The following is a 24,548-nucleotide window of genomic DNA, read 5'->3' as shown; positions in this document are numbered from 1 at the left end:
AAAAGTACATTTTTTTTACATGATTGTGTGTTTCAAACTTTTTTATATTCATGATATCTACTAGACCCTTGTTCGGACATATTTCTGTAACTTACAGGTCTAAAATGTAAAAAAAAAAAAAAATTTCATGAAAAACAGTGTAACGCTTTTGGTACAGAAATCTAGACATCAGTGTAACGCCCAGGAGGTTAATGTTCTCCTGAAAAATTGAGAATTTCCTCATCTTGGGCACTGCTGTTGGACCCCTGGAGATTTGGAGTGAAATTTGGCAATATTCTACTGTAATTGATCATCAGTATTCTTGCTAGAAACAAAGCTGTATGCTGGGACCTAAAAGTGTCAGGGACACGGCTTCTTTCAAGCTGCAAATCTGTGCTTTATGGACCTCTGGTGTTGCTCTTGGATTACTCTTTCATTAGTCATCAGATTACCAGTGACGATCCACGATTTGAAGAAGCAAATCAAATCTCATCCACTCAACCAAATGAAAAGGCGATGTAAGACTTTAATATAGAAAAAAAAAACAGCTGCACAAACCACACTAACAACTAGTAACTAAGCATCTGCCTGCTCTCTAACATTTTGTAGAGTTCAGTGAAGTTGATTACAGCAGAGTTGTAAAAGTCCAAAAAAAGAAACAAGCTTCTGTAATGTTTCAATTATGCATTTTATTTTTAGTGGAATAGACTATTGTTTTTGCTTATAGAATATCTTCACATTTGATGCAAACATGAAAGATCAGTGAGCACAGCAAAGGTCAGTGGCACAGCAACCACCTTTTTACTAATTAAGGGCAAGAGAACAATAGATTTGCAAGATGTCTCTGGCCCAATGTGCAGGAAAATAATCTAAAAATACAACAAAAACAAGATTTTGTAGCTTCTGTAAAGCTCATAACTGCATTGCAGTTGTGAAAAAAACAAAAAACAAACAAAACCCACAAAAAATATTGTGCCACAAATAAAAGAGGCAAGCTGAACACAAGTTAGAACACATTGCAATATCTTGATGCAACATTTTCAGATACTAGTAAGCATCAGTTTAAAATACTTAACTAATGCAATAAACCTAAATAAACTAAACACAGCTAATAAATAGTCTAGTCTCTTATTACCTAATACAGATCAATTTTTCTTTTATTACTGTGTGCAGATGTATGGTTACGTCTTTGTTTTCTTACAATATAGGTTAGGGGGAAAACACGCAATTGAAATTGCTATGTAAATTGACTTTATCTAGTTCCGGCTGCATTATGAATTGATGGAGGGCTGTCATGATCAGCGAGGAAGGAAGTAGCTGCTGCAGTATCCGGAAGCACAGATGTGAGGACATGACGGCACACAGGACATGTTCCTGACTGGGAAAAAAAGAAAGGTATATTAAAATTTCAGTACACACTATTTTTTCTATATATTATTTCAATGGGCCGCTGTGTGTCAATACACACTTTTATACATATATTTTCATGCTTTAAAAAAAGATACTAAAATATTTCTACCAGTGCCACAAGGAAGAGCCCTCTCTCTCTCATGTGGATTCAGTATAGACACTAGAACCATTAAAAAACCAAGTTATATTATGATCAAAAAAGCTGCATTATATGATATTTTGTGGGTAAACAAATACACCTGTTGTGACATGATTACCTGTTCTTTACATGGAAGTATCCATGCACTGCCTTGCTTTTTTTACACTGTGTAAATGAAAAGCCACATGAAAAATTAAGCTGATTAGGAAGATTGGACATAAACCTGGACCACCAAGAAACTACAAGAATCAAAATGTGGATTTATATCAATAACCATAATTCACTTCACCTAAACTCACAATTTCAACTTGAGCTTATGGATTATGTAAATCTAAGTTCTTTTGAGGTGTCTGGGTTTTACTTTTGTTTCAAAGCTTCTAAACCTCCTAAACCGTCAAAAAAAAACAAAAAAAAAAAAAACAAACAAAAAAAAAAACAAAACAAAAAAAAAAAACTGCTCTGCCCCCCCCTCTCCACCCTCTCTGTGCTCTCCCATAGCCATGGCAAGGCTGCAAAGGCTCATGGGAGATTGACATCATCAAAGAGGAGAAAAAGCACTAAACTTACTGACCAAGCAAAGCAAAGGGAGTGGATTTTGAACCACTTTCACTGCCCTGATTGGTCACAACGTGATGATGCCTCTGACGCTCAAACACCACCACTGCCTGCTTTTGTCAGATGCTGCAGGGGGATCAGCTCAGCTCCTCAGCAGTGGGAATTTACACCACAGATAGAGGTGCAACACAGTTTAGGTTAACATTGTGGATGGGGGTGACAAGGGGTTCTACTGATGAAGATGATGATACTAGTCTAACTTGCCTACCCATCTTCTTCTGTCTTTTGAAACCATCACTACTTCCCACCACTACATATCCCCCTCCTATTGTGTGTAAATTCCCCAACCTACTAGATTGTAAGTTCTTCGGGGCAGGGTCCTCCCCTCCTGTATCACTGTCTGTTTTAATCTGTCATTTGCAACCCCCTATTTAATGTACAGCGCTGCGTAATATGTTGGTGCTATATAAATCCTGTTTATTAATAATATTATTATTATTATTATTAGTCTGATATGGCAGTTGGTTGTGTCTCCAATGTGTATCCAATCTGTATCTTTGACATCTGCACCAACCAATCAAAGACAGCACACTGAGTGATTGGTTAGAGAGCCTGGGGGGGGGGGGGGTGTCTGAGCAGTGAGGGAGGGCTGTAGGCGGAAAAAAAGGTCAGGCTTGGATGACATAGTAATTGGCCACACACAGGATGGCCACTTCCATAAATATAATGAATGTTTTTTTTTTTTTTCCATGGATTCCAGCAGACACAGTCGGCACCTTTATTGGGGACTGACATTTCAGTGCAAGAAGGTGAGAATAGATATCGAATCGGTATGATGTGAGAGTTTAGGTCCACTTTAACCCAAATAATATAGTACTGTAGGAACAAATAGTAAGACTCCAAGTCCCGATACCATATGCAGCAATAGGTAAACAAGATGTAAAACCATATTAAGGTAATCTCTAAAAAAAATTTTTACAATTAAAATTCGGTTAGAGTTTGAGCTTTTAAGCAAAACACTTTGTAAACAATCTGCAAAATTTCCTGACTTGTATTTATGGTAAAACTGCAGTTATTGATGTACATAAACTAGCATATAGGCAAATGCTGCAAATGGAAACTTAAATATGGTTAAACATAAACAAAAAATTTAGGGCATATGACACATATTTTTCCCAAAAATAATGTTGCATTCTCAAAATGAAATTTTGGTCATGTAAAACCTAAATCTTGGTCAGAAGATGGTAAACTGAGGGTCAAAAGAACAGGTCAGGGAATTCAGAGTGATCTTTTAAAAGTGATGCCATTGTCTTTGCTCCTCAACAAAGAACCCTTAAAATCTACACAATGGAATAGGGACAATGATCCTGAGATCAAAAGACAAAAAACATCATAATTTAAAGCACCATATTAGATGCCACTGCTTATTGTCACGTTTGTTATCAGGCATGGATTTAAAACAGGGCTAGAAATCATAGTTCATAGTCCCATCATGATTCTGTTTGATAGCAATAAATAAATTGTAAATCTGACAGCCCTTATCACCATGCTTTGTGCAGGTGCAAAATAACGGGCTCCGTTATAAGTTACCCTAACTTCTGTTAAATTAGGGTTTGGTTAGGGTTAAAACGGAAAAAGGCTCCTTTGTCCTGGCGTGGAGGAAGCACCTGATGCTATTTTTATCTTTCAGTTGCCTACATTACCCAATCTTGCACTGGTAAAAAAGGACTCGATACTATTCATAATCTTCCAAAGCATTGGCGACTATTGCTGGAGACTTCATTATATTATCAAGTGCACAAACAATACTGATCCAAAACCTACAAAAAAAAAAAAAAAACTGCAGCTTGTAATGCAAACATTTTTGTCTTTTGAATGCAGATAAAAGACAAAAATGCCAAACAAATGAGCACTGGCTTCCTGAAATATGTATAAATTTATTTCTAACAAGTTTAAAATGTACTGTAAAATGTATCAAAAGGTAGGTAGGTATTGCACTTTTAAAATATACAAAACAGGTAGACAAAGCTCACATGGCTCATAAGATTTACCACAACAAGCAGAGTATGCCAAGGCTGGCATAACTGTACCTTTATAAACATGTGCTGATTCCTAAGCCTGCAAAAAAGTACTACCACTACTAGCAAGTATCTTTCATTCTGCTGCCAGTTTCATATAGAGATAACGTAGAATTTACATCTTCCAGAGTCTGTGTATTAGCAAATAATTCATGAAGGGACTGACACATACTGTAGAAAAAGATAGGAAGGCAGGGTCTGTTAGGCAAGCTTGTAGTAGTAATAACCAGCCTGAGAAGAACACAACTTCTAATCTGCTTTCAAAATAGATGCCTACTTCTTCAAACTAACGTACTGTATGAGCCCTGGGGCTTTTAAAATATTAAAGTACACTTAGCTTTTAATAGTATATATGTTGCAAAAATGTGAACATTTTATTTGGATATGACAAGGAATATAAAAGATAATGTGTACAGTTGCCAAAGTACATAAAAAAAACAAAAACAAAAAAAACTTACTTTTTGTAGCCAGAGTGCAACACAGGGCTTATGGAAGAGGTGGTGACAAGGTAGTTCTGTTAATATTTCATCCTTGATATACTCACTACAACATATGGCACAGCATTGCTCTTGACCTACAACTTAATAAAAATAATAGACTTTTTAAATCTTGTAAAAACATTGATGATACACAATGTAAAAAAATTATTGTTTGATAACAGACACACCAATATAAATAGAGTTACGTTTAAACTTTACTAAAATAGTGACACTTTCAAATTAGGGTAAAAAAAAAAATAAAAAACTCAGGTTACCATGTGACTTTTTTCAGAGTTCAAAAGTTGGTGCAGCAAACTGAATATTTAAAAAGCATGCTTTATACTTTAGAATTTGTAAACTACAAATTTATACTTCTGCTTTTTAAATGTTTTAAAAATCATTTTACAAAACTTACTAAAATGGAGAAAAAAGTTCATTGTTAAAGTGAAATACAATATGGAACACATAAATCCAAACTGCTTGGGTGTTGAACAGCACCAAACAAATTAGGGTAGGTCATTCATATGGCCTGCTTAAAAAAATGAACAATAAACCTTAATACTTACTTATATGGTCATCAGTAAGCACAATCTGAGGAAGGCAGTCAATGCTCTCTTTGGTAGCTGGAGGGTGCGCCTGTTCCACATCTACAGCCAAGGATTCCAAATGTGCCAAAGCAGTCTGTTAAGAAAGTAAAAGATTTACAAATAAAAAAAAACAGCTGATAAAATAAATGTAACATTGTACATATAGTGAATGAAAATAAGAAGTTCCTTGTCTCCCTGGTAACTTTAGAATGGTGGTAATTTATAACAGCCATGTGTGATGTCATACCAGTAATATTTAGTAACAGTAAAAACTTCCTTTTGATGTAAAGCCTTTAAAATACAATGGGGTTGATTTTACCAAAGGACAAAAGGCTGTGCACCAAGCAAAGTAAAATCCCCTTGCAAGAGATATTTCATTTATCTTAGTAAATGAGATAAAGCTCTGCTGACCCAAACTATTGAACCATGTGAAAAGAAATACTTAAGCTACGTACACACGTCCAATAGTTCCCGCCCAATAATCGGCTTAGGGCTGATATCGGTTGAGAATCTGGTGTGTGTAAAGCGCCCATCGTCCATACAACCCTCCTGGCGGATCAACGGCCGATCCTAATGCAAGGGAAGGAGGAGAGCGCGTAGCAGGGTGCCGCTCTGTTGTTCTCTCCCTCCCCTGTCCATAAAACAGAATGGTGCTGTATGTACAGATCTCGTTCATGCATTGCTTAGTCGTTGAAAAGGATCCTGAAAGATCCTTTGCAACGACAATAATTGCAAGTGTGTATGCAGCTTACCTTTTAGTATATCAGCCCCACTGTGTGGAACACGTGGCTACAAAATACACAGCTTTAAAATTATGTTTCAATGCAGTATAGAAAAAATTGATACATACTAATAAGAAACATGAAAAAAAAAGTTTTTCACTGAAGAAATATTTAAAACTTTGAACTATTTGACTACATATTTAAAAAGACAGTACTATGCGATGTTTGGAAAATGCTAACCTATTCCATCCTCTTTTTCTGCATCTTTCACCGCTTTTTAAAAACACCACTTCACAAATCTCAGTGTTCCCCCTGACAACTTTGATTGGTAGACAGAACCCCTGCTTTAGGTGGAAACAAGCAGTTCCAAAATGTAAAAAATTGGAAAAAGTGTTTTTTTAACACTCAAAAATGTAATGCTCCTAAATGCCCTGGTGTAGTTTGTTGTAATGGCCATTTCACTTTTAATTTGTGCAAATAGCTGCATTATTGGACAACATAAAATGAGCAATGCTTGTGTTTTTCCAGGGATCAGAAGGCCATCCTTCACTTTGTGCGGTGTGATTTATTTAGAAACATTTATGTCATAATAAATGGTGCCCAAGCTGCAATCCATTTATCGAAATATAAATAATTATATATATATATATTTTTTTATATTATATATAAAATATATAATTTATATTATATATAAAATATAATCAATGCATATTCAAGTGACTGATTACAATTAAAAAAACTACCTCCATCGCCTGTGCAAGACGCTCTTCAAGAGCCATGTAAGTAAGAAACTGAGGATCCATGTAGGACATAGCTTGTGCTACACCAATACCTTCACCAAAGTCATCCAGCAATCTGAATTAGATAAAAACAAAGCATAGTTAATACATACTAGCTCTTTTTCACCTTTGTAATAAAGCAAACACACATCAACACAACCTATGCTTTATCATGATGCATTATCTGCATCAGAACTAATCACATAAAACAAAACCAAAATGTAATTCTATGGGGGAAACAAAGCAAATACACAATGTTTATTAAAGCCACAAACCTCCAAGAGTAATATGCACGTTTAGGAAATCAACATGTGCGGTGTTCAATTCATTTTTTTGTGTACTACAGCCATCATTGTTAAACTGACCTTCTTTTTGTCATTCTCTAAACACTACCTCAGCAAGGAAGAGAATAGTGTGTATGGTATACTTTTAGAAGCCCCACATGTCAAAAGACCCACTCCAATAAAAAAAAATTGACATTGTTTATATTAATATTTCAAATATTAGTGATCTAAATTTCTACCTTTAGAAAATACAGAACCTTTCCTTTGCTAATAAAGGAGTTCCTATTTAATAGCCAACAAATCAGGATGTAATTTTAAGAAGCAGTCTTTGATGTTTTCATTAATTGTTAATGCAATAATTAATTAATGCATGAAAAAGTAAAAAAAATGAATAAATGAATAAAAAAAAACAAAAAGAATTAGGATCAGTGAATGCAATACCACAAATAAACTGTATAAAAAGTTATTGGCTAGGTCACATGTATTCCATAGAGTGAACGTACTGATCATATGAAGGGAAACATTACTGACTTGAGCTGTCTAACTACCCAAAGGTATTTGCATTTCTGTCCGAGTTCGGAGATTCAGAACAGCATTCGTCACTACATTTATGGCCGGTCTTGTCCTTCCCATAGTTTGAGGCTGGTAGTAAAAGAAGGGGATGAATTCATCCCTCCGTCACTCTACTACCATCTCAGCTAGCTCATTAAGAAATGCAGCACAACTGCTTAGATTAAAATAAAACATACTATTTCCTTTATCCCTTGACAAATTAACTTGTATTAGCTGTCCTCCAAATTGCACATGTTCATTTACCAAAACAAGTCCAAAAAGAACTAAAAACACTTGAATAAATTTTAAAAACAGAAGTAGCTTTTGACTTGATCTGAGCAGTATACTACCTTGGGTGACTACATAAAAAGTTTAGAACATGCCAGGGTGCATTCTGAGGGCAATGTCAACAAATCTGTGTTCAAAGTTCACAATCAAAGTTATGTTTCATAAATCTAGACAATAGACATGTCACAATATGCAACAATAACAAACCGTCAGCAGGGGACTGTGGGTAGAGAACATGCCTGCATACATTTAGTATATAACCTTCTGCACAGGTAGGTGGTATCCATCTGAGTTGCATCACATCACAAAAACCTATACTTAGTCAAGGAAGTAGACGATGACCCTGGATAATGTTTAAAGAGGGACACTCACGTTTCTGGACAGAATAGGAAATCAGGGTATTGCCAAGCAATACCTACCTGCAAGTGTTCTAGATACAAGAACATGTATGTACAAATATGTCCATACATGAACATGTATGTAAAGATAAAAATAAACCCTACTTAGACTAAACAGTACACTTCCTTTCAGCATGCCAGATGTGTAGGTTTCACCTGTTACTAGATCTATGACTGACATTTACAAGATACTTTGTGGGATTGCAACACATAAAGGAGGCTGTGGAAGGGGTATAATTTTGGGAATAATTTATATATCATAAGGCATTGCTGCCGTTTTCCCACCGAGTTGGCAATTATACATTTATTGACAGTGTTTTCTTTGATTTACAACTTCAGATTACAAAAGGGATTAATTAGGTTTAAGACAGCCACCTTGGTGAATTTAAAAATGAAGGAAATCGATTCTGAAAAATAAAAAGATCTAGTGCTGGGGTGCCCACACTTTTTTGGCTTGCGAGTTACTTTAAAAATGACCAAGTCAAAATGATCTACCATCAATAAAAACTTGAACTTAACTCCTGTGCGCCAAACTTTTTTTGAAAGGCAGGGCTCCGCGATCTACTGTTAGATCACGGTCCACCCGTTGGGCACCCCTGATCTAGTGTATAACTTATATCTGGGGACACTGTAGCCGATACTGAGGCATACAAGCTGGCAGCTTTGAATTCACTGTGATGTGATTTTCACCGTTACACGCTTGTGGATATACAATATTTTTATCAAGAGAAATTGAATAGGTTGGATACATGTTTAGGCATTGATCGATTACACCAACTGCATGGTTTTTATGAATGCAGCCTGAAGATGCGATATTAAAAATGCAGATAATTACACATTGTATATATATATATATATATATATATATATATATATATATATATATATATATATATATATACATACACACACACACACACACAATAATTTAAGCACATACTGTATAATAAACACACAATGTACTAAATTGTAAACCAAAACTTTTTACAATATATACAGTTAGATGATCAAGAGATATTTGCCTATTGATCTTGGTAGATGATTTACAGTATGACCAAAACTGAATCATTTTGTCAGTTTATATTGTTGAGTGGGGATACCTTTTTTAGACTCAGCACTCACATCGCACGTCAATATCAACTTTAAATTGCATTACTGCACAACAGGTATTTCTTAACATTTTGCTGTAAGAGCAGCAGCAAGGGCAACAATTTGGTATAGTAGTTATTCACCATCTCCAATGTATACTTCAGTCTGATAATACAACTACAAAGGAAATTAGTTAGTCACCCAGAAGACCATATAAAAAAATATTCCGTAGGCACAAAATAAAGCTTTACCTCCATTCAACATCTAAGTCTTCACTCATACTTGAATCATCCTCTAAATTATTATTGCCATCTAAAATAAAAAATCCAGGTGGTAAATAATGGTTTCCAATTTCATTTTCTTCATCTGTGCTGCTCTCAATGTCCTCGCTATACTGTAACCAAGGAATTTCACCATCTTCTAAAGAAGTTTGCTCCCTATTGAAGAAGAAAAACATTGTACATGACACATTTTTCCAGATGCAGCAATATGAAACCATTTTTCAACTCAAAATAAACGGATCAACAATCTATAAGGACACCTGAGCCTTAATATTTTCATTAAAAATGTTACCTCATACAGGAAATTTCAACGTACAAGTGCAACGTATTCCCTATTAATTAAAGCATATTCCCACAAATAACTCATTTAAATAAAGTTTTTTTTACCTTATATACTTCAAAACATTTTTCGATTTTTCATTCTTTGAGGGGCAGGTACAGCTATCTTTCAGATATAGGAGGAATTCTCTTAAAAGATCTGGCTATCTTGCCATCTATTTATATGATTATATAGTTGCTGTGAACTCCTTGCACCTTGGAGAATGTTTACAAGAATTAATGCCTGTTAAAAATATTATTATTATAAAGGATTTGTTCAGTCTTTCCAAAGTAAGTTGTATACACTTTAAATGCAAACTAAAATGATAAATAAAACGATATTTAAGTTAATCCTTTCTGTATGCCAAGTAACCAATTTACATTTAAAGTTTTTATTTATTTATTTTTTATATACATTCCTTATACCTCAGTCTTCAGGCTACCAGCAGTACCTACCTTATCTGCCCGTACATCATATTTCCTTGCAGGAAAGTCCCTAAAAATACCAGCACAGGTATGTTGTGAGAGACCCACACAAACAGCAGAAATAAAATGAGGGCCCACAAAAGGCTCCGGCGCTTACACTCCTTAACAACGCAACATCTTTTCTTTATTACCACTCCAATTGAGACACTGTTGTCACTACTATTTAGCAATGGAAGGCTTTCTATTAGAGCAGGTGACCTTGGCCAAGGCTGACAAGTCATTCGAATTCCTAGGTAACAATTTTGAAATTTCTGTGGGGACCAGGATTTGAGTGTGATTCATCAAAATAATCACAATCTGGAAAGGGAAGAGTTGCTAAGGTTATCACCTCTTTTGTTCTTAAATCCTTGAACTTTTTTAACCTTTCTTGAGAAGATCTAGAGCTGCGAATGTGTATTTGTATTACCTGTATTGAGCAAACTGGAGGTAATTGTGTACATTGCAACACATACTGCATTTCAACCTGTAAGCATTGAAAGGAATCTATACCATTACAAACATCCCCATCCCATATATGATAGTTTGCCAGCGACACAAAAGAGGCTCCACAGTTATGGGAAAGAATGCAGCTATGCTTTAAACATTTAGTGTCCAAAGGAAAAATGTAATTAGTGCCTTTTACTGAGCCTCAGGGAATGAAAGGTTAGTAAAGGCCCCTTGCCATGTCTGCTGTGCAGTAAACCTTGTTCCTATATCCTGAATAGGCAACGAACTGATAACAATAAGATATAGCACAGTATACACAAGATATAGTACAGGACAAGAAGCAAAAAACACTCACTCAACCTGGAAGTCAGAAAAGTCAGAATTTTCCTCTTCTAAGCTGCTGCTATTACTTTGCACGTCATGCTCTTCTTTTCCAGGCAGCGTCTCCCAGCTTTCATCACTAGAGGATTGATCTTTATCACCAGAGAAATAGGATGGTAAACAGGTAGACCATTCGCCATCACTGCACTCAGAGCTGCAAAAGGCATTACAAAAATAGACATCAACCATTCTGAACCTAAAAAACACACTCTGAAACCTTTTTTATAGAACATTTTGTTAGAATATGATATGTTCAAGTAGATGTCATCTTTCTATGACTGCAAATGAAATATTGCATTTATTGAACAGGTTTAAATCTTGATATGTGTATGTGCATTTATGACTGTATATAAAATGATTACATTGGTTTGCATATTTCTCTTTTCATATGATATAATCAAAAATGCATCTAATTGTTTGGACACTGAATGTTGAACTGTAACTGTACACAGTATCAGTGGACCTGCAGAACAATTCTGTCAGTAGCAACTTTCCTGTCCTTCCCTTGACTCAATACCTCAATATTCTAAAACAATGCATATATATGCTCCCACCAGCCACCTTATTATTGCCATAAAAGGATATTATGGATATTAAGATGTTTGAAATATTCAGCAGGTATCTCTGGAAAAAGACATTTAAAGGTAATGCAAGTTATGCATGCTGCTGAGTTCATAATTTTAATTTTTTAAAGAGTTAATAAGACAATTAATTGTACTAGACTAAAATAAGCCATTTTCTTACTATGTCCTGCTAATCATTGATAGAGTTGAGGAGGAAATTTCACTCTGTCCACCTATGTAACAATTACATGTGTGAGTGGAGAAGAGAGTAAGTTGAGAGTCAGAGCACCAGGTCAGCGTGTTACTAAAGCACTTTTTGTTCTGTTTAATACATGTAGATGTTAGAAGGCTCATCCACAGGTTGGGGCTGATCTACAAAAATGCTGATCCTGTAAATCGGGTGGCTGTAGGAAGGATATATATACATTGCTGGAGCATTTATTATTATTATTTATAATATACAGGATTTATATAGTGCCAACATATTACACAGCACTGTACAATAAATAGGGAGCATAACTGTTCTTGTAATAAAACTATGTGAACTACAATATTTGCTAGAAGGAAATCAGTCAAGAGAAAAAAAAAGTGGTTGCTTTCTCTTTGACATAAGATTGAATTTTTTTTTTTTTTTTTTAAACTAACTTTTTACAATTTTATATTTCTTGTGTGCCTGCCCCTTCCTCTTCATTGATGCAATGATAAAGATTAAGAGGTAAAACCCATTGACTCTTGTGATATGTGACATAACACCAAGATTCCACAAAGGACACAGGTGGAAGTTACATTTATCCTTCTGCACATAAGCGAGATTGGGCACTGCGTCATCAGGGCTGTTCCAAAAATTTAAATGAAACTGCAAACGAGCTCACTCATACATAACACGTGGCTGATGGGTTGGCTGACACACAGGTATATCAGCATTATCAGCACTAATATTTCTCTGATGTCATACGTAAACTACTTTTTTTTTTTTTTTAACATACTTCACATTAATGGAGTTGTGTTCTATTCATGTAAATAAAGCTTAAAGGATTGTGGGGAGGAGAAGCACAATGAATCTTGCAGATGTCGCTTCCCCTTCTACATTTCCCTTTATACTATGGCTGAAAGAACCAAGCAGTTAAACACAAAAAATGAATCCTGGCAAGTACAGAACTGTCCTATCCATTTTCTGACCACCAATGTCCCCATTTCACCTCACTCAGGCCGAGTCTGAAATGCAGATTTTTTTCATTTTTAGTTAACAAACAAGAAAATTGCCTGTTTTGGCATTAAATGATTTAGTTTTTTGAGAAGCGTAAAGCAGAATATTGCAGTAAGGACCACGATGAACAAAAACACCACTATTCAATGTCACTACCACAAACCCTATTGTATTCTGTCAACCGTAGATACATAAAACACATAACAATAGTATTAATCAAAATGTTACATTTTAAATTTACACATCCTCGAAGAATGTTTGGCTCTAGAGGTATAAGCAGATCAATGGGGTCTATCACAAGTTATATAGATACAGGTTGGGATTTATGCCACTAGTAGGAAGAGGAAAAACAGGTACATGTAATTTGTACCAGTAAGCGCTGCAGTGGATGCAGAGAAGATGACAAATAAGGGAACCCAAAGTAGCTAGAGGAGGAAACAAACTAACCCTTACACTAAAAATAAACACACAATTGCTATAAAATTATCTTTTGACAGTACAAGTTAAAATACTTTAAATTTGCGGGAACTAAAGGACTCATTCATACCATCAGCCATAAACTTTGCTGCTCCTTATGTCCCATGGCTGTTAATATACAGAAACGGAGGGAAATTTTGAGATCATATACTTTGTTAAGAAATAGCCATGTCTGGAAAGTCTTTCTCATTCTGGAGTTGTCAAATAGTTTTCTGGTAGGAACAGTTTTACTTAAAAAGTCTTTAGACTTTTAGTAACATTTGAAAATGAAAATGCAAAACATTCTAACTTTACCTGATAGTCAGAGGATTGCACTGGAACAAGAGAACTCTGTTGGTTTAATAAGTGCTCTTGAACCAGAACAATCGGCAATATTATGGGAACTTACAAAGTGCAGAAAAATCAACAGGTGAGTATATAAACCATGTTAACCTAATAAACAGAAATAAATCAAAATAAAAAGTATACTGTGAGCAAATGCAAGAAAAAAAGGTAATAGAGGGCTAAGTAAATAGGATAAGATACCCATAAAAAGTAAAGCCAAATGAGACCAGAAGTATACAATCTCTGTTGAGCAGTTTAGACATAATAAAGTGGAGAGTTCTAGAAGGCAGAGAGCATTCCAGCCCTTAGCATCCCTCATTTACTCAGAATTGTGTTCTGAATCCTGTAAAAAAGTCCAAATTCCAATCCAGAACCTAGCTAAGACCTTGCAGGCTGCTAGACAAGGTTCCATAGGCCATATGCAGCCAAGGGGATGGAGTTTTTAAAAGTGGTATCATGGTCATGAGCAGGCTCCAAACTGATCTATTGCAGGATTATCATTTATATCTCATGAAAAGAACAGGCATCTTACCTTTCTTCATCTTTTGAAGAATCCATTATCTTCAAGCCATAGACCTCAAAATCATCCCAAAATGTATCATCCACCAACGGTTTACTGTCTGATGGTGTTAAAATATCCTTGCTAGCTTCTTTTACTTTCCTTTGGGCTCCCTCACACACAAAATCAGGTTCCTTTGTATTAACTTTTTCAGCTGTGCTAGACTTTTGTACATTGGCATGCAGTTCCTGCTTTTCTCTTCTAGAGCTTTTGGCTTCCTTAACATTCCCATCTGTTATTAGTGGGTCTTTACCAGAAGAAACTGAGGGATACGTTTTTCTTATTTTAGGTCGAACAACTGGCTCATTTGTTAGGTCAGTTTTAGCACCTCCTGTATTGCTTTCACTGCAAATTCCTAAGCTGCATTTCCCCATAAAGCCAGTTTTACTTATGTTTTGCTGGGAGTCAGAAAGGTTTACAGTTCCAACACTTGTGGCATCATCCTCTGGTACAAAGCTAGCAGATAAACTCCATGGAGGTGTATAGAGGTCTAGGGTTGAATGCTTGGATAATGTTGTGGTAGTCCCCTGAGGTAAACTGTTCTGAACACATGTTTGATTCATTTCTGAAAGAATTCCATTTGAACAATCTTTTTGGAGTTCACACATTGTATTGCTGATATGACGCAAGTTTTGCCCTGTCTCACTTTTTACAGAAACACCTTCATAAATGCTAACATTTTCTTCTCCATCACTGCTGTCCGGCTCAAAAGAGTCAATAGTAACAAAACAGACATCATTTTGATGAGAATTATTTGGGTGATCCACTGGAGAATGCATGAAGGTTTTAGTGCAGTCACTGGTATTATTTAAATTCTGACAGCCCCTAACATATTCTGACATGGAAAGAGGGGGCAAATCATGTTCCTCAGCATCAGGAAACAAAGACAAACCATCATTCATATTTAGAGTTTTGCTCTCTTCTTCTAAATCAGTACAAAAAGCACTACTTAGACTGCAGAGTGACGAATCATTGTTTTCACTGGAAACTAAAAAAAAAAAAAAAAAAAAAAAAAAGTTATACATAGAAAAGCACATTTGGAACAGGAGCACCTGATAAGCACAGGTAACAGCAATAATGGTGCATACAAGAGATCTAAAGTGTATACAATATTATAAAACATTTCTCCCATAATATTAAGTTAATAGGTTTTCCTTTTTATTATTTCCATGCCAAAACACATAAACCAACAAAATAAAAAATTAATCAAAATATACTTTCCATAGAATCCCCTATTGGAAGAGGCACAACACCGTCTAAGCATGAATTTGTCATGTGTTGCCCTGACCACTTTTTGACTACCCATCTACAGCTTTTCCCTCCCATTCCGGTGAAAAATTTTTTTTGAGAAGAACACTGCTGCCTATACTGTTAAAAACTTTCAGGGTGCACAAAAAACCAAAACCTAGGGTGATACATTATACAATCCTACATCAAACGCAAGTCCACATCTTTTGCGTCCTCTCTGCAAGCTAGCATGTAAAAAGATATATGGTAGGCCAGCCTAATCTGAAGAATGGAGAATCAATATAACATTATGCTTAGAGTTCTGGGTCTTCACAGTTCATGTTAATTGACAACTGTTGTGCACATAACTCATGGTAAATACATATGGTTTTCTACCGGCCCCTTAACGGTCCAAGAAAAAGAAAAAAAACTCAACTCTCTCCCAACATACTGCAGCAAAGCTATGGTCTTTTAAAATGAAGCTCAATGAAAAATGAATGAGAGCACGCCCAAAACACGGAAACAATATATGGGTCTAATGTGTGTCCACCTGCATTACAACATGCATGCAGAAGTGTGAAGGTGGCCTATGTGGTTCACCTTCAGGCATCAACATTTTTTTTTCATATTAATCAATCAGAAATGAAGGAAGAATTCTGACTCATTAAAATAGAAAAAAATAAATACTTACTGTTGCATTTAGTAACCAATCAAGTGTTATAATTTCATAGAAAAATTTAATTTGCTTGCTAAGGACACAAATGTAATGTTCTTTATTCCAGTTTTATTCTGATCTGGTCTATTCACGGACTTCCATACATTAACTGTACAGTACAGAACTCCTACAAAAGGTAGTTTTCTACCCAAATTGTAGCTCAGGTTTTAGTCTTTTGAACATATGATATCTGTATTTTGCAACAGTAGATCATAATAAAACACAACACATCTGAACAAGCATGAAGGTGGTCTGGTATTGAAGACTAATGCTAAACAAATTACCATTGAAATTTGCCCAGGGGTTTCTACGCATTTTAGGGTACATCTGATTGTTGAATTACAATTTATCATATTTTCTCACTGTATTACAGCGCAAGAAGGGCTCATAAAAGTTAAAAGAAAAATATTTTGTTTAAATTCTAAACTATATATTTTCACACCAGGATACTGCTGAAAATGTAAAAAGGGGGATAACAAAAGCCACACCAAGTGATTAACATATCAAAACAGTGCAAACAGAGGAAAAATGCATCCTGCAAAAGAAGGGTAATGATTTATTTCAGTTTGATGGGTGGTGACAACATTCCCCTTCGATTCCAGGTATACAGTAGTTGCTTCTAACTCCACAGCCCTTGTTCCTCGAGCTACCCTGGATGAGAAGCCTTCAGCATCCAACACACGTCTGGGTGTATCAGATGCCTGGTCTGCTACTGCAAACCAGTTATTTTTGGACAGTGAAGTAGTGTAATTACCTTACAGTAGTAAAACAGCATGCAATGGGGGACCAGACTGCTGATTGCTAAAGGTTCCCCTCAGATGTAAACCTGAATAAGAGCATAGATAGGAGTCACTGCACACTAAACCATCTTGGCTTTTTATGATTTAAAAAAAATACCACACACACTACACCCATCAACTGTCCTCTTACCATAAAACAACTTCTACAACACAACTAATCAGGACTGGACAATCGTACGAGCAATGTAGCCAATGTGTTTACATGTTTTACTTTTTAGTTCACACTTGTTTCTCGAAATTGTAATGATTTATGAATGGTGTGAATGACACAACTAAAAACAAAAATTTTCTTCATTGATAAGCAGAAAAAAATATATATATATATATATATATATATATATATATATATATATATATATATATATATATATATATATATATATATATATATATATATTTATTAATAAAGAAAGTAATCAAGTTGTACTTCAATCATACCTTAAGTCCTGTAAAACATTTTAGAATCCCCCCCTTCGAACACACTTTTAAAAAGTCTAACAGCTGGGACTCTCCCCTTCTGACACACATAACTAGGTTTTTGTTGTTAACAGATGTATGGCAAGCTTTGTTGAAGAACCCTTGAAGCAGCATGAGATCAGGCAAACAGCAAACCTTGCCATTTCCTCCATGTAGAGGTGCTTTTTCCCCCCAAAATACATTGAAAATAGAAAAATAAAATGGCTCTTGGTTCCCTAGTTTACTGTTGCAATGTTAATTCTAAATTTGTAATAAAAGGAAAATAACATATCACATACTTAAATGGTTTTCCTTTGGCACATTGCTCAACTCCAAGCCTTCGCTTTCACTCTTCTGTGCTGCTGAAGTCCTGTTAGGACACTCTAAAGAAGGTCGGAAGCTTATATATGCGTGTCTTCTTCCATATCTCCTCCCTGTAATCGTCTGATATCCCCCAGAAGGTTTAGGCCAGGCAGCTTTACCAGCTTCCTGACCCATTCCTGCAATGCAAGAATCATAATTATTAGCAGTTCTAGCAACAAGTAAAACATTTAGTGAGTCAAAACGCTATCCAGTAAAACAGGAGCTGTGCTATATGCTCGGCAGTCACTTAATTTACCTTAATCTGAGAACAGAACAAAACAATTGCTCCACAGCGAGCAAGTAGCAGAATGCTTTCAGGGGCCTATGCTGTGCAACATTCTACTTACCTGGATCAGCACATTTATGTTTATAAGGCAGGGGTGAATTCAAGCTAGAAACCTTATGGTGTATATGTTTTTTCTTTTATTAAATCAAGCTAGAAACAGAACATATTTCCTGAAGTAAAACTAAAGCAGACAACATTTAGCATATATATATTGGTTAAACCCTTCTGTGTCTAAATGGGGAGATTTCAAGATATCTTCTTTTCTGAAACATAAAAACACACAGAAAATCTCTTCCGGGTAAGGACAATTGTCACAAGTATTTCTCCCTATTCTTAAAAATAAAAATCTATATAAAAGGTCATGGAGGTCCTAACCTACCCACACTATCCAATAATCAAAATTGCTATTTGGGTTTAATTTAAACCAGTGGTCACCAGTGGTTCACAGCCCCCATATGGACACAACCCGCCCACTCTCCCATCCCAGGCTCAGACCTGCTCGCTAAACATCCTGGGGGGACAATAGCGCAGGGCTGTGGACACAACTTTTGTTGCGCACACAGGCCTGCGCTACTGTCCCCCTCCTGAATTTAGCAAGCAGGTCTGACCCTGCAATGAGAGAGTGGACCGGTTCCGGCATTCTGGCAATATCAAGATCTGGGGCCAGTGGAACCCCCGCAACAATGTTTGTGCTAGAACTATGCAAGCACTGTTAGGTGGGAGAGCAATCTGTCTGAATTTGTCATCTACCAAATACAGATCCTTGTTTGCATCAGTTTTTACATAGCAGCCTCATAGTAATTTAAATCAAGTTTTAGAATATTTAGGCAAACAAAAAAGAAATGCAGGAAACAAAAGTTTCACTTTTCAATATATTTTGTAATAAATAATGATGACATCTGTGGTCAATTATAATTAGTGCCAGTGAGTGGAATTGGACTGGTGCCGCACATCAAATCAGGAGTGTCTGGAAAAACTTTTCACTCAGTAAAGGGGATTGGGTGCCACTCCACAGGACACTCGATAATATTAATGATAATGCAGAAACCACGTGACAAGGGGAAGACCTGATTGGACAAGGGGTTGAAGAGGTAATAAAGGGAGGCTGCTGCATGAATCCAAGAAAAACAGGAAAGTAGTTGCCTCATTGATGTATGTCGGGCATCTATCTCTAATGAGATTTTTCAATTTTTTTGTATAGATATTGTTTTCACAGCACCATAGCCTCGGCTTTAACAACTACCAAACTGTTCTTTTATTCTAACATTTATTAGGCATTTGGCCCAGGGGTGTCTTAAAAACTCCAGGACATCAAGGGTACCATTAACTGTAAAACTTTGCGATCTACAGCCCTAGCACAAACATTTAATGTCATCAACAATGAGTGAACTAGCAGCCACAATGCATTGCTCACTAAATACTGCTTAGTTTGGAAAGCTGCTTGTGTGCGCACATTCCAGTAACAAAGCAATTGTGTCTGGGTATTTTGTTAAGGATACATGGACATAACATTATTGTTAGAAGGTCAAATGATGCCAAAGTTGAATTCCATTAAACTATATATAAAATGTTTCTGTACAGTTTAGTGTAAAACATAAATCACTGCAGGTTACTGAATATCATTTGTACTAGATAGGCAAAAAGGAGTAGATGAAAATCTTTTTACCTACACAACTGTAAAACAAAGGAATCAGTCTTTGGAACATTTATTACTAAACTCCAAGCAGGCAAAAAAAAAATCACAATACATACACATGTACCTACAGCAAAATTTCTAAACACCCAATATGCCAAAACAGTGATACCCCACTGACAGACCGCAAATGTCCAATGCAACTCTGGCTGTTATGCTGACCCATAGGATTGAAGAATTTCCAAGTAACCGGAACAGGAAAGTCAAAGGTACTCAAATAAATGCTTTTTCTGGATCTGTGACAAACTTTTTAACAAAAATGAAGACAAAAAACTTGCATTTTAAAACCTCTGTATGTCTATCATGACAAGTTTCCTTTACATTGTCAAAATCTACAACTAAACCATGAAAGGGTAAGCCAGTCTAGAAAACGGTAGCATTGCAGAAAGAGATTCATCGGAAACTCATAATGAGATGGAATATCAGTTAATAACTGAGAAATCAAACACTTAACCATAGCACTGGTTTGGTTATCATTTGATTTATACAACATTGCATCAACCTTGTATTTGAAAATTGAGAAAAAAATTAAAAATTTACAAGAAAACTGCAGGCACATTTAAAAAGACAACAAAAAATGTGTAGCAAATCCATCAGAATTTATCTTTTCTTGATCTTACACTGGCAAATCAACCTGCTTAGTTACTACAGGTTTCCTACTTAATGTGATAGCTTGCACAAAGATGGTTTTAATAAAACTAGTTAATCGGGACACGCTATACCACATGTTGTTATGCACCATGCACCAAACTAAGCATTAATTATAGTGACAGGATGAATCATTTTACAAGTAGTGCAGATCTCCCAATTTTGGAATTCATTACATGTGAAAATAATAATGTTGCATATATATTGAAGCATCAAATATGTTTTAGGACACCACTGTGCACTGTTGGCATGCTGCATTGGAAAGTACAGCTGGCTCAGTTCTAGACTGACTTCTAGGGATAAAACATACCCCTGTGCTGTTACTATAATGTAAAATGTGAAAAATAAGCTCCTGGGAGTAACAGTGATATATGACTATAGAATCTTTACAAAGTTGCTTTATACGTCAGCAATAAATAAATATATATTAATAATAATCAAAAAGGTACAGTGAAAGTTTTATAATGCAATGGAATGATTAGTGTATTAAAACAGCAGTCACCAAACGGTGGTCTGCGGCTCTGGCCTGTGCCCTCCAGCCAGTTTGGTTAGGAGAAGAACCCGGCTAGTGGGGGGCACTGGCCACAGCCATGGACCATGTCCCTTGTACAAATTCCTAGCTCAGGGATATGGGCGGCTTGTCTCTGAACACAGCCCGTCCACTCCCCCATCTGAGGCTCAGATCTGCGATGGGTGAGTGGGCGGGGTCCTGGCATCATGACATCACTATGGGGGAGGGTTTGCCCCTTTTGGACACGAAAAATTTTGCTTGGTATACAACCTTTGTGCTAGAACTTGTGTGGGTCAAACCCTAATTACCTCTCTCGAGACAAAGCCACGACTGCCCACGAGCGTCAGTACGCCAGTTGCTACCATTCAGTGAACAACCCGTGCTATAACTCTGAATTACAGAACATCTCCTCCTCCCTTCTCAGCACCATCCTAGTAAGGCACTCAACTCTTCTCAGCAAGGTAATATGAGGTTAAATTTTCATTTATTTCATCCAATTGCTTTTGTATTTATGTACTTTAATATTAAGCAGTGTTTAAATTGTTCTATACAACCTCATCAATGTATAGTATGCCAATAACAATTGGATTTTTTTTTCATGGGAACGGATTAATCATTTTCTTTTTATTTCTTATTTGAAAAATGTGTTTGGTATAAGTCCAAGGATCTGGAACAGATTAAAGACTTATACCAATGTACCACTGTATATAACTATTTTTAAGTGAACTTAAGTTTGGTTACATTTTAATACAGATCCACTTTCTTCTCTGGGTGGGTTTTTAATGTGGCATTGTTGCCTGCAACATTCTCCTGTAAGCCTATGCACTCCTGTGGGATAGGTCATTCACATTCTGATTTTACAGGAATTAAATAGCCAATGGATCAGAAAGTGGTAATTTAGAAAGGAAAATGTTTAAGATAGGGTTTTATTATTTATTAAGAAGGGACTGGTTATGTCGAAGACATGCCTGTTTCAACTATTGAAAAGCAACTCTCCCTGCTTCTTTCCTGGTGCTGACATCTCCATCCAGTCCTCTTACGGGTTCATTATCCCTCTGGATTGGCCAGAACAGATTGACATAGCTTTGATATAAGCCAGCTATGTTGGGATTGTAGACTTAGGCTACAAACATACGTCAGATGATTCTCCTCCGATAATCGCCTCGGGGCTGATATCGGAAGAGAATTTGGCATGTATACGGCTCTTGTCATCCGTTGTTCCGACGACTGTAAGGGTGGATCCACAAACAACTGTAATTGAAGTGAAGGTTAGAAAATGCAGCAGGGTGCCACTCCGTTGTTCTCCCCCCTCTATACTGCAAAACAGCGCTATATGTACAACGCTGGTTCATGCATCTTTCAGTCTTTTGTCCTTGGAAAGGAATGTGAAAGATTCTTTCCAAAGACAATTATTGCACTTGGCATTATGAAAATTAGGAACCTGCATGTAAGTTTGATTTACTGCAGAAGTGACATAGTATCAACCTTCTTCAATAACAAACTTACCTTATGAGGTTCATATTTAGGTTTTTTTATTGCCATTTATCTCCATTAGGAAGGGTCACTCTCTAATTGTCCGCATTACCAATATCACCAGGAGGAAAAGTGAGGGCAAAAGCAAATCCTTTGGAAGAAAAAAAAAAACTATCAACAGGGGTCAATTACCTCATATGGGAAAAGAATTCTCTCGCTTCCTGTTGACAAGCCAGGAAGTAAATGAAAATCTTCATAATGAAACACAAACCCTGATAGTAGCTATAACAATCTTCTACTCTATTCACTTTAGTGACACTTTAACTCACATGTACAGTGAAGGCTCTTTATTTTGTGCTATGGATCAAGTGAAAAGGGCTGGAACCTCCTTTAAGTTTTTTTTTTACATTAGGTAATTAGAAACCTGGATATGTGAGAGCAAATCTTCTACTGGGGACCCTGACAATCATGGCTTGTATGATTCACTGTTTACTGGGAATTCTTTCTGCAGAATAAAGGGGACATTGCGGTAAAGATGGCAGAGAGGTAAGGATCAGACCTAACATTATTCACCTATGATTGATTATAAGTGATTGATGTAGGGGGAAGGGCCTGGAAAGTATAGGCCAAAGTTGCATTTTACTGAAAGGTCCCTTTAACTAAAGTTTCACCTTTACAAATACTCAATCAGGTCGGTCATTACTGCAGAACAGGACAGGCGAGGTCCCTTTTGCAATAATGTATTTTACCTGCCTGACTGCTCCAGGTTTCTGGTGACAACGCTGTGCTGCGCATGCAGTTCGTTGCCAGGGAAACACAGCATTCCTGGTTTGTCTTGCATGTGCCAGAAATTAATGAACTTAGTGGCTGTGCAGGAGTTACAATATCCTGACACAGCCAATCAAGATGGCCAAAGATCTCCGGGAAAAAGAGAAGGAAGATGGCGGTGCCCTGCAATGGGATGCAGATAGCAGACCTCCTATGATGGGAATTGTTTTGATCAGAGGCAGATACACCAGGCTGGCTATAAGACATTGGGACACCATACTGCTGTCTACCTGCACTGCTGACGACAGCACACACTGATCGCATGCAAGTACAAGGAGGCCAGGCTCAGATAATGCAGCACCTACACAGCCTCACACATCCCCCATAATGCATGTTCACATATTATAGAGCAGCCACAAACACAACACCCCCTGGTGCTGGGAGTCTGTGCAGTATCTCAGGATGTGTATAGGACAGCAGCTATGTCTATAGGACAGTAGCTATGTATATATGTATGTATACTGGACAGTAGCTATGTCTATAGGACAGTAGCCATGTATTTATGTATGTATAGGTCTCTCTCTATCTATCTATATGATAGTAGCTATGTATGTATAAAGCACAGTACTTATGTCCATAGGACAGTAGCTATGTATGTATGTATATATACAGGACGGTAGCTATGTCTATAGGACAGTAGCCATGTATTTATGTATGTATAGGTCTCTCTCTATCTATCTATCTATATGATAGTAGCTATGTATGTATATAGCACAGTAGCTATGTCCATAGGACAGTAGTTATGTATATATGTATGTATATATACAGGACGGTAGCTATGTCTATAGGACAGTAGCTATGTATTTATGTATAGGATGGTAGGTTGGTATGTGTATTAATATGGATATATACAGGCCGGTAGCTATGTCTATAGGACGGTGAGTAGCTCTGAGCCAGTCCTGTGCATGCATGGCGCGCTGCCTGCGTGTTTATGTTGTGTCAGCAGAGTGATGCTGCACCTGTAGCCCCGCCCCCTCCAGGCCTCAGCAGCGTTCCGAACCTCCACAAGTCCACAGATATTTTGTGAGGATGCCAACTGGCTACCCCGTTCATGTGCCGTCTTGTCAGGTCTCCCGTCCCCGCCTGTCATGTACCTGCCTTTCGGTATCCCGCTACAGCCCGGAGCCTCCTGCACCTCCGAGTTCAGCAGCTCCGTCACTCACACTGCGCGTCAGCAACCAGCCTGC

The 24,548-nt window shown here is 36.8% G+C and overlaps 1 protein-coding gene across 4 annotated transcripts; it reads right to left on the bottom strand.

The window, feature by feature from the left end:
* Positions 1–485: 485 nt before the first annotated feature.
* On the bottom strand, positions 486–24,548 carry PJA2 (praja ring finger ubiquitin ligase 2). Of its 4 annotated transcripts, none has more exons than XM_072416101.1 (9): positions 24,456–24,548; positions 17,859–18,059; positions 14,335–15,349; positions 11,206–11,385; positions 9,591–9,776; positions 6,693–6,804; positions 5,207–5,321; positions 4,620–4,741; positions 486–1,357 (listed from the first exon to the last, which is right to left on the bottom strand). In XM_072416101.1, the coding sequence occupies exons 2-9, from the start codon at positions 18,055–18,057 to the stop codon at positions 1,232–1,234; spliced, it is 2,055 nt and encodes a 684-aa protein (XP_072272202.1). In that variant the 5' UTR covers positions 18,058–18,059; positions 24,456–24,548; the 3' UTR covers positions 486–1,231. The 4 variants fall into 4 exon arrangements, with proteins under 4 accessions (XP_072272202.1, XP_072272201.1, XP_072272203.1 ...); XM_072416100.1 differs by having other exon boundaries at positions 24,460–24,548; XM_072416102.1 differs by lacking the exon at positions 24,456–24,548 and adding an exon at positions 22,567–22,684.

This window comes from Pyxicephalus adspersus, chromosome 6 (genome assembly GCF_032062135.1).
Source record: "Pyxicephalus adspersus chromosome 6, UCB_Pads_2.0, whole genome shotgun sequence".
NCBI lineage: Eukaryota > Metazoa > Chordata > Amphibia > Anura > Pyxicephalidae > Pyxicephalus > Pyxicephalus adspersus.
The sequence above is the reverse complement of the archived record's forward strand: the minus strand, read 5'-3'. Positions and strand labels throughout refer to the sequence as shown.